This window comes from Barbus barbus (assembly GCF_936440315.1).
Source record: "Barbus barbus genome assembly, chromosome: 44".
NCBI lineage: Eukaryota > Metazoa > Chordata > Actinopteri > Cypriniformes > Cyprinidae > Barbus > Barbus barbus.
In genome coordinates, this window is record NC_136722.1 from 16565928 (window position 1) to 16577469 (window position 11542).

The 11542-nt window shown below is 35.3% G+C and overlaps 2 protein-coding genes across 3 annotated transcripts; both read left to right on the top strand.

Moving 5' to 3' along the window:
- The first annotated feature begins 1765 nt into the window (after window positions 1-1765).
- Window positions 1766-8898, top strand: ppp1r42 (protein phosphatase 1, regulatory subunit 42). 2 transcript variants are annotated; one of them, XM_079406798.1, is made up of 10 exons: window positions 1766-1902; window positions 2221-2310; window positions 2753-2908; window positions 3476-3642; window positions 3796-3934; window positions 4390-4506; window positions 5919-6036; window positions 6635-6766; window positions 7146-7278; window positions 8093-8898. In XM_079406798.1, the coding sequence occupies exons 3-10, from the start codon at window positions 2777-2779 to the stop codon at window positions 8154-8156; spliced, it is 1002 nt and encodes a 333-aa protein (XP_079262924.1). In that variant the 5' UTR covers window positions 1766-1902; window positions 2221-2310; window positions 2753-2776; the 3' UTR covers window positions 8157-8898. The 2 variants fall into 2 exon arrangements, with proteins under 2 accessions (XP_079262924.1, XP_079262925.1); XM_079406799.1 differs by lacking the exon at window positions 2221-2310 and adding an exon at window positions 2089-2192 and having other exon boundaries at window positions 1796-1902.
- Window positions 8899-10469: 1571 nt separating this feature from the next.
- Window positions 10470-11218, top strand: LOC306863459 (transcription factor 24-like; the record flags this gene model as incomplete). The annotated part of the gene is made up of 2 exons (XM_079406802.1): window positions 10470-10907; window positions 11117-11218. 2 exons carry the CDS (start codon window positions 10470-10472, stop codon window positions 11216-11218), a joined length of 540 nt encoding a protein of 179 aa, XP_079262928.1.
- Between the last annotated feature and the right edge of the window lie 324 nt (window positions 11219-11542).

An 11542-nucleotide genomic window follows, 5' to 3' on the forward strand; every position in this document is an offset into this window, starting at 1 on the left:
TCCACCGAAGCCCACTGCACTTCTCTAGAACTGATATGCATTATTAGGGGCAGCAGTTTGAGCTTGCAAATTTAGGAAAATGCGTTGTTCTACCAACTGAAGTTGATAAACATGGTTTCTGATTTCAACATGTAAATGCATAAGGGTCTTGTCTACTTTAAGCCTCAAGTAAAGTAAAGTAAAGTAAAGTCGGTAAAGTAAAGTCGTGACGTATTGTCAAGTATGGTGACCCATACTCGAAATTGGTGCTCTGCGTTTAACCCATCCAAGTGCACACACACAGCAGTGAGTAGTGAACAAATGCACACACACACACACCGTGAACACACACCCGGAGCAGTGGGCAGCCATGCTGCGGCGCCCGGGGAGCAATTGGGGGTTCGGTGCCTTGCTCAAGGGCACCTCAGTCGTGGTATTGAGGGTGGAGAGAGCGCTGTACATTCACTCCCCCCACCTACAATTCCTGCCGGCCAGGGACTCGAACCCGCAACCTTTCGATTACGAGTCCGACTCTCTAACCATTAGGCCACGACTTCCCCCAAAGGGTGGCCCGAAGTTTTGGTATAAACTTAGTTTTTCTTTTCCAACAATTGTCTTTCTCTCTTCATTCCTCTGCACACTGTAGTTTTATATGTGTAATTTAATCTCTTAATTTTATAATTTTTTAAGTCAGAGCCAATAATCTTGTGGGTAGTGCACCGACATATAACGCCATTGCGCTTCGGGCATCCCGAGTTCGAGTCCTGGCTCGCGGACCTTCCCGATTACGACCCCCTCTTTCTCTCTCCCACTTCGCTTCCTGTCTACTTACTGTCCTGTCCTAATCAAAGCAAAAAAAAAAAAAAACAGATGGATTTATTTGTTAAAAACATGTAGCTTTCCACAAAATGTTAATTGATGGACTGGATGTCATGTGGATTATTGTAATGTTTTTATCAGCTGTTTGGACTTTAAATATTCTATATAAATATAAATATTCTGTCACTATAACAAATTCCTTGTATGTGTAAACATGCCTGGCAATAAAGCACATTCTCATTCATTCTCTCATTCTCATTTAATTCTGACAGCACCCATTCACTGCAGAGGATCCATTGGTGAGCAAGTACTGTAATGCTAAATTTCTCCAAATCTGTTCTGATTAAGAAAAAAGCTCATCCACATTTTGGATGGCCTGATGGTGAATACAATTTTTGGCTGAATTTAATTTAATCCTCATATGGAATAAAACCCTGGTCGTCATCACAAGAGCAAAAACGCTCTCTTGCTACAACTTCAGGCCAAAATCCACAAATTCGGTGGCCTGAGAACAAATACATTTTTAGAAAATTTTATTTTTTGCATGAACTATTCCTTTAAATTAAAAAAATAATAAATTAATTTATCAAATTAAGTTATTATTATTATTAAAATAATAAGAATATTTTTAAAATATATATTTTGGCTACTCTGTCTCTAGCAGATTCTTTAAAAAAAAACAGACTTCAGTCGTTGATTTGTGTAATTCCTTTAATTAATTTTAAACTTTAATTGTCCTTACATTATTGGTAACAAACATCTGCGCTAGCTTGAATTAATTGGGCTACTAACGCTTTTAGTAGTAGAACAAATTACTTTTAACATCAGTAAAAACATTCTTTCACATCTAAAATTCACACAGAATTTAAAACAATCAAAAACCTTTTTTACCATTTGTGTTGAGAATGCTTCACGACGCATTTTGAACTGCGCTTCTAAACAACTCTGGCGCGTGCCAGCTGACCTTGAGCTCGCGTCTCGTCGCCATGGCAACATCAGCTCTCACTTACTAAACAAAGCCGAGACAAAAGAAAGACTTTACAGCAGCTAAACAATTTGCGTTCATAGCTGACGACAGTTAATGTATAACATTTGTGGATTAAGGTAAGATGCAGTGCTGTTTCATTTTATTTCTACTGTATCAGCTGTTCATAGGTGCCTTTTATGTTAGCGGTTATAATTGTTTGCCAATAGTAGCCTATTTTGCTTGTGTATAGTGTAAATTTTCAATATATTGTTAAGTATAATGCGATATATTATAATGATCGGCAAACCGCTGTCTCCATCCAGTTCCCTGGAGTATAACCACGGAAAGTTATTGATTTTAAGAGGCTCTCCCCATAGTCTGCTGCTCTGAGATCAAGTGTAAAACCGACCTGCTGTCATGTGTTGATGTATGTATTCCCTTTACTTCTGTCCTAGTGTTCAGTGTCTGTGGTTGACAAGACAATAAAGAAAGCATATGGAGTAAAATATCATCCAAGGTCTTTCCAAGGAGGTCTTTCTGGCAAGGTGTTACTGTTGGTCTGGCTTTACTGGTTTTATATAAATTGCAGATGTGCAGGGTCAAGCTTACAGACAATACATATATCAAGAATATTGGGGGGGTTTTGTTGTTGTTGTTCGGAGAAGAGATCTCTCTTTATGATAATCTTAGGTCAGGTCTCATGTCTATTTCACCTTTGGCCTTGTTCCCATTATTCAAAAATTATGTATTTTGACAAAGGTTTAAGGGTCAATTGACCATGCTGTCTTTAAAGTACATATCATCAAAGAAATAATGGTCACCCCATCAATTATACCCTTAAACCCCATTTAAAGACATTCTGATTAAAATCTATATAGAAACATATTTAGAGGTCAGTGCTTTAAAATGTATACGATTATATGTTCTTGCATTGTTTTAAGTGCTTTCTCGTAAATCTTCCTCTTCCCTTGACATGCTGTGCTGCAGAAGAGAAATCTATCCTGAGTCATTATGGTCCGTCTAACAGTGCATCTGATCTCAAAATCAAGCAATTACTCAAAAGCCTGCAGAAGCGAATCTCTCCAGCAGTATCTGAAGAAACTGACCCATCTCAACTTCTCAAACAAAAGTATAGAAGACATTGTAAGTTTTTAGTTCAAACATTAAAATTCTAGTTAATATTCTAGTTTCCATAAAATATTACAGTACAATTCTTTCTTTTTTTAAAACAATTTAATGCTTTTATTCAGCAAAGATGCATTAAATTGATCAATAGTTATGGTAAAAAATTATATTCATCAAAGACTCTTGAAAATGTATCACAGTTTCCACAAAAATATTAAGCAGCACAACTGTTTTCAACATTGATAATAAAAAGAATTTGATTAAGAATGAATTCCAAAGGACTTCTAATGAATAAGAATGATTTCTAAATGATCATGTGACACTGAAGACTAGGGAAATGGCTGCTGAGAATTCAGCTTTGCCATCACAGGAATAAATTACATTTCAAAATGTATTAAAACAGAAAACAGTTATTTTAAATTGTAATAATATATCATAATATTTCACTTTTACTCTATTTTTGATCAAATAAATGCAGCATTGGTGAGCATAAGAGACTTATTTTAAAAACATCAAAAATAAAAATTGATTCCAAACTTTTGAGTAGTTTGTATACTGATTATTTTCCCCCTTTTTAACTTATAGGATGATCTATCAATGTGCAGAAACCTCACGGTCCTGTATCTATATGACAACCAAATATCACAAATCTGCAATTTGGGATTTGCCTCAAACCTTACACACTTATATATGCAAAATAACAATATCTCTTGCATAGAGAACCTCTCATCTCTATATAAGCTCTCCAAACTGTAAGTATATGATAGTACAAGCATGTTAATTAATTAATTAATTCCAGCTTGCATTGAAATTTGAACTGTGACATTAATATTTTCCATTGAAAATATACATACAGCAAAAGGCCACGAATGTTACCGTTAACTACTAATGTTTCTATATTTGAGGTTCTTGGGAGGAAACAGCATCACTGTGGTGGAGGGATTAGATGAGCTGAAAAGCCTGAAGGAGCTGCATGTGGAAGGTCAGAAACTACCCCGTGGAGAAAAGCTGGTCTTTGACCCCCGTTCCATTTCTAGCCTCTCTGTGAGTAGCTCATTGCTTTAACATTCACCTCAGTGAAAAGCCTTACAGAGGGTGTTTCATGGTATCTACCATCTAGTACACTTTATATTAAGATTGATATAGCACTGTGTCCTGTAAGTTTTCTGTCAGAATCAGATGAGAGACGTAGGACTCGTGGACCAAGATGTCTATCAAAGCAGTTCTGTGCAAAATGTGATGAGGGTAAAAGAGGTCTCTGTGGCTGCCTCCTTGTCTGACAGATCAACAGGGAGGGAGTGTTTATTCTTAAGTTGAGAATTTAGTTTATTTTGATAATTAATGAAATTGCAAGTGTAAGTGCACCCAATTTTTTCCTAAAAGATTCCTAAATGCTCTCCTTTTACGAACACAGGGAAATCTTCATCGGCTCACCAGAAGTGGGACTGGTTTTAAATTTAAAGTGCATTATTAATTATATTAATATTGAATTCTTTTAGGAAACTCTGTGCATTCTAAATATCAGCAAAAATAACATTGATGAAATATGTGACTTGGCCCCTCTCCGAAAACTGACCCGTCTTTATGCTACCGATAACCAGCTACAGGACATAAAGGTAAATATGATTTTTTTTTTTCATAAAAAAGATACTTATAAAGAATTTCTGTTCTGTTTAGACATGACAAAGTTGTATGTTCCTATGAAGTGTGAAATGATAGAGGCAGAGCAGCGCAAAACCTAATCCTACAAATCCTTCCAGCAGTCTCCAGTCTTGCACAGGGTCAGAATTATTCAACAAATCAGCGGGCCGGTCTTCAGGGACAACTTCTGCTGACAATTTAAACAAGCACAAGTTTTCCTCCTTCCTTAGTGAACTGATTTTCCTCTGAAATACACTGAGTGCCCCTTATAACTTCAGCCTTGTATTAAAAACCCATTTGAGCCAAACAGTTAGTGAAACTAAAGCTGAAAAGTAACCTTTTCTGGAAAAGGGATTTTCCAGCCTATTGATATCACACATTCAGTGACTAAAAATGGTGAAGGAACACTTTCTGAACGCCTCTGTAGAAAAGCAGCTTAGTAACTTTGTCCAACAGCTCAAAAGACAATCCTCTCAGCACCTGCCACCGATAATAGTGATCCATGTGTCAGAGGAAGCTTTCATGTTTAGCAGATATCTCCTTTAATTTATACAACCCCTTTGCCACTATTGATTCAGCGACGACAGCACCCAAAGGATCAATTCCTCCCTTACACAGTTTGGTCCAATTCCAGAGGAAACATTATGGATTTTTAAAATAGATTATGACAGGCAGTCAGCCGAGTGACAAATGGGTACTGCAGAGGCTGTTAGTGGCGCACGGCCAGACAGTGCAGATAGGGATCGAAGCGCTGGTCAAATGCAGGTTCATAACTGGCCATCATTAACCCAGTGTGGGGCTGGAAAGAGCCCAGTCAGGAGTGCATTCAGCACTCCCGCACATGGGAGGGCAATTTGGCACTGGGCAGTTCCCAGCCAAGCCCTCAGAGTGACAGACCTGACACGATCATTTATCAAAGCCTGAGAGTACGCGGCTCGCTGGGGTCCCACTAGAGCTGATTGCACGCGGACTAAAAAGTGGAAGCATTTTAGTTGAGACAGGAAGGCAATGAACAATCAAAGCGTGTCCAGAGAGTATTCATATTTCCAGCCTGGATTAATGTGTCCTTAGATAAACATACACTGCAGGCAACATGCTTGAGGACTACTGCCCAGGGGAACTTGTTAGTCACGCAGACCAAGTGACAGTATTTATTAAAACAAGCTGATGTCTTGTTTATACTTTTTACCCTCTGATTTATTTTTTTTATACTGCTCGTGGCTTCTTAATCTTAAATATAATGCCCTGATAATTTTTAACCATGCACATCTTCTGTTAAATCTGCAAAACTTTTTTGAAAAATATGATAGTCATTTATTGTGTCTACTAATTATTTTATTTTATACTTATTAAAAGTACAATGTAATGCCTTTATTCATGCTTTCAGGAATTAGAGACAGTGTTCTGCCAGTGGTCTCAACTGCGGCTACTGGATCTGAATAGTAATCCTGTGTGTCACAAACCTAAATACAGGGACAGACTAATAACTGCCTGCAAAATTCTAGGTGAGAAATAGCATCGCTAACTTGTGATGAGTAGGGTTGTCAAATCGATCAATTGCGATTAATCGCATCCAAAATAAAGGTTTGTGTTTACATAATGTATGTGTGTATATATAAATACACACACATGCATATATATATATATATATTATTATTATTATTATTATTTAGTCATTTAGCAGATTCTTAAATATATGTGTATGTGTGTATTTATATATATATATATATATATATATATATATATATATAAATATTGTGTAAACACATTATGTAAACAAACTTTTATTTTGAATGTGATTAATCGATTTGACAGCCCTAGTATGGAGTCTTTTAAAATGTTATTATATTTTGCTGAAAGAATAACTGACTTTCTGAATAACTCTGAATGACATTTTTGTCCTTCATTATGTAATTTAATAATTTTTTATTCTTATAAATTATTTTAATATTTTATTTATTATTTTTAATAACATTTTAATGATATTTGGCATTTTAATTACAGTTATTTCAATAATAGTTGTTTTTGTACTGTGTTTATGAATTTTATATAATTATTTAGTGAAATGATACACAGAAACGGTATGATTTTCTTGGTATTTAGAGGATCTTGATGGAAAACAAATAAATGAGCTGTCTAGGCAGTTTCTAATCAACTGGAAAGCCTCAAAAGACGCAAAGAAGAAACTGGATGATGGAAAAGACATCAAAGAACAAATCTCAAATCCACTTACAAGTATGAATAATTTCTGCAATTTTTAGTTTTCTTTACATTTTTAACTCAGTTATTTCCAATTATTTCCATTAATGAATTAAAGAGACTCAAAATAAATGTTACATATATTATTGAAGTATATGACTTTACATGCTATGAAAAATAATGCACTAACGTCACTGTTATTTCATTTACTAAATTTCTGTGCTGAGTGCACTGCAGTGACACTTTCATTTTGTTTTCTAATTTTCCAGTCATTTACAGTATCCACAAGATTTTATTTCTTTTAACACATTTCTCCATTCTGCCATTGTCTATATCAGTATGTGGTTAAGTCTTGCATATTCCTTCTCAGTGTCAGTTCTATAACAATGTGTGACTAACCCGTGTTTTGCTGTAGCTGATTTTCGTGTGGGCCCCCAACAACCCTTTGCCCATGACCGCAGCAGCTCTCTGAGTAAGCCGTCAGAATATGGGAAGCCTGGCATTACATTTCGGACAGACCAAGTACAAGGAGACAGCAGAGGGAGAAGGTATGAACAATCAAAAATGTCTATCGTGCTATTAACAAGACTCCCTAATTCTTTACATAATCTGCAGGAAAAATTTGATGTATAGTTTTATATTCTATTTTTTTATTATTTTTATCAAATACTTACTACTCATCTTATTTTAAAAAGGAAATAAATTATTAGATAAATGCTATCAAAGTAAGGTTGCATGTTGCCTTCAGACATGATGGATAATTGCCTGCTATTTGTCAAGTTGTGTGAGCCTTATTTTTCCCACCCATGCAAATAAACAGCTTTCTACTTTAGACTGGCTTGAGGTTAACCATAGTTCTGTGCTGCGCTGTGGAATGTGACATCATCTACAGTTGTACAGCACAAATCATACCCTTTTGATGTCTGACATCCTAAATGTTAATCCTATAGTTATCATTTCAGTTGATTTACCAGTGTGCCTCTGAAATGCAGAAATTATTTGTTGATGTAACTACAATAAATATGACCTGAATGTTTCTGTACTTATAAGAAAAAACTGCAATGAGCATGAGCACTAATGTGTGAGTAATAGGAATGATAATGCTGAATGACAGTTGTTTAAAGCCCTAATTAGCTGTTTACTATGTTATTATAGGGGTCCAGTAACAGGATTTTTAGTCATAATTTACTGATGTATGTTTTAAAGTATGTGTGCCAGCATTTTATTATGTTCTAGGCTGTTTTTATTACTATTAGTACAAAACACAAAAGCATGAAAGTCAACAAATATTGTGGGGTACTTTTGTGGTAATTTACAGCATTTCATTTAATTTAATTCATGATTGTTCTGGTGTGTTCACAGGTCAAGAGGGATATATATTCCAGTGAGGACTGGGAGACTCGGAAAATCTGAAACTACTGATTAAACACCTTTTATCAGTGTCCTTTTGGCTTTATAAATTTGACTCAAAAGTCAATCGCTCACATACACACTTAGCTTGTCATCTGTGTGTTAGGACTTTTCTGGAAAACATTCAGTAAAGCTCTGACACTTTTATAAAATGTGAATTTCTGAGCAGCTTTTCTATTGTGTGAGAATACACTCTCTTTTACACTGCCTATTTTGCATTTTCATATTCTGTTTGAAATTCTGAAATTGTTTTTCTTAAATATTTGTCTGTGTGTTTGTTTTTAATAAATTTACTTTGCAAGATGTTGAAAAGTATTTTTAAATACCATGTTTTGTACCTTATTCTTTAGGATGTAAAGGTATATACATTAGGTAATATTATTCATTCAATATAATAAAGAATATGGAAAAGATTTAATTTTTTCCAGTTACATTATAGGTAAGAGCTAAATCTCAAATGAGATTTTATGTCATTGAAAATGTCTGAAATTGCAGACTGTACTACATATGTAGTTTAATTTTCTATTTTTTAGGTTTGATTATGCTTTTTAGCTATTTGGTAATCACATCATCAAACATACTTTTTGATTGTTTTTGGGTATTTTTCATGTTTTTATTTTTTAAATATTTATTATATTTCTCTGTTAATGTATGGAGTGCTTCAACAAATTAACGCTCCAATTTCACTGCATCATGCTTTAAATTAGCTAATGAAATTATCTAATTTAAAGCATGAAATTACTAATAAAATAAGTTTTAAAAAAATAGTTTACATTATAATTACACATTTATCATTTAGATTCATACCTTTTTTTCTTTTTAACTGAGGATTCATTTCAACTTGCACATTATCCAGCAAGCTTATCAACATCAAGACACTTCTAGACTGGAACGGTATTCATGTGAAATATAAAACTGATTTTATAATAACATTTAGACATACACGCTGAGTAAGGTAATGCATGAATACAATTCCTGCATATCATATATATATATATATATATATATATATATATATATATATATATATATATATAGCCTACTAATATCTACAGCAGGGTATAACCTCTGAAAGATGTAGAATAATTAGACAGAGAAGCTTACTTAACCTCATTTGCTCTGCTTCGTATATTGGCCTGGGGGCAATACTGTTACTTCATCCTTACAAAAACAATGTTTATTAAGAACAGTCTCAGATATACATGTTATGAATAATTCCATTCATTAATTCTCCCACATCTCCGTTTGCGGAAAACAGAATGATTAATTTAGGAGTCTCACAAGAATTTCCTCAAGCATGCCAGTTGATTGCAGTGTTTAGAGTTTATTTATTGGCTTTGTCCCAGGAAATGGAGCTGATGTCTGCGGCTCAAAATTATAATATCAATATCCCTTTCAAAATGTTAAAGAGGAGTTAAGAGCACCGTGCAGATGATCTGATAGAATCAGCTTGGCAGCTTAAAAATAGAATGCTTGGGCCTCACAACCCGCTTTTCACCAAACAATGCCAATCAAGAGGAAATGGGGATTTATTTATTGAATAAACAACATTTCATATAATATTCAGAAGTTGTGGTTTGCAAAGCAACTCTGGGTGGACCGAAAATGCTGCCTCTGGCGTCGAAAAAATGGACGGTGCCCTCCTACCGACCGATGCGAAGGGAAAACAGTGGACAGCGGCTCGAGTTGCCAGAATTTTACAGGCTTTTGATTAATTGCACCAGAGTGAAACACTTGTCAGGTCTTTGTGTTCCCCGATAAATTAGAGGCTCAGGAGACTTTACGCAATCATTCAGGTGAGGACAGTGCGTGTGCGCGCACATATATTCGGTACCTTTCACGCGCAGCACAACGACTGGTTATATATATTTTTGCAACGAGAAACGGATTATTTTAAACAGGATTTTTTTTTGCCGATTTTTAGAGTTTTTCATGCCATAATGTGTGTTTTATAGGACAGCACTTTTAACAATAATACAGGTATGTTATTTACATTTTAATAACTTCTCATGACCTACAATGTAACCTACAATTCTTCTTAAAATTGTTATATTAAAACTGCATGTTCTCGGCTGAAATAATTTAATGAAAAACATAAACACTGAGGGCGTCTATTAGTCTAATATTTATTTCTTTGACATTGAATGACTCACTCACTGGCCATGAGATTTCTGGCTCACTTGAAGAAAAATGTTTTTATTAAAGTTTTTAATGAGTGCCTTACAGCTTAAACCTGTTTTTGACATATTATTCTCACATATTTGAATAAAATCTAGTTAAGTGTGTTTTTGAAAATATGTTATTTTAACCAGGTTAAAAAGTGATTTCAATGGTTGGAAGACGGTCGATCCGTATGGATGGCATTGGTTCTGTGACAGTTATGGATGACAGTCCCGCATCAAGCCCTAACTCGAGCCCCAGTCCTGACACGCTCTCGGCGGACAGCCGGCGCGCAGAGGCCCTGTCCCGCTCCAGGGTGGTCCCGTCTAGTGGCCTCGGTGGCAGAGGGAGACCCGCGGCAGCCAACGCAGCGCGCGAAAGGAGTCGCGTCCAGACGCTCAGACATGCGTTCCTCGAGCTACAGAGAACACTGCCGTCGGTGCCACCGGACACCAAGCTCTCCAAACTCGACGTCTTGATTTTGGCAACCACATACATAGCGCATTTAACAAGAACCTTACAAGAAGAAGGGATGGAAGAGGACAACACAAAACAAACTGAAGCTTTGAACTCACTTAAGGGAGATGGCTACTTACATCCTGTGAAAGTAAGTCGAATTATATTTTAAAGTGAACTGTAAAGCCGAAAATATTGTGAGATTTTATACATTTGAATTAATTTACAAAACATTTGTGTTTTAAAAGTTTTGAATATGAGACTTTAAGGTTAAGTTGAAAATATCCACTTTACGCATGGCAATTCATATTTTAAAAACAGTTGACTAAATGTTTCAATTTGTCGCTCTTTTTCTTTTAGAAATGGCCGATGCGTTCAAGATTATATGTCGGTGCCACTGGACAGTTCCTGGGTAACTCAAATGAAAATCAAGGGGCATCTTCATCATCATCTCAAACATAGTTCGTTTGCACATAAGACTTTTGGAGGTAATGATGAAAAATGAAGGTTAAAAATTAAAGTTATTGTTTTAGTAATTTTGTTGCAGTCTGTAAAATTTAACATGCTTGTTTTACGCGGCAAATTAACCAAATTCATTGAAATGATTATTATTGTGCCATACAGACAACTGAGTATTGTGCATATTAATATATCCTAATTATCTCAAATATGTAAATAAGATTAAAATATTAAACAAATTGTTATTTTTAACTGTGGGTTTGTACTCAGAATTCTGTTTCTGCAGTTCTGTACTTGTACGCTGTCTGAAATTCGTGTGTGGGGTTA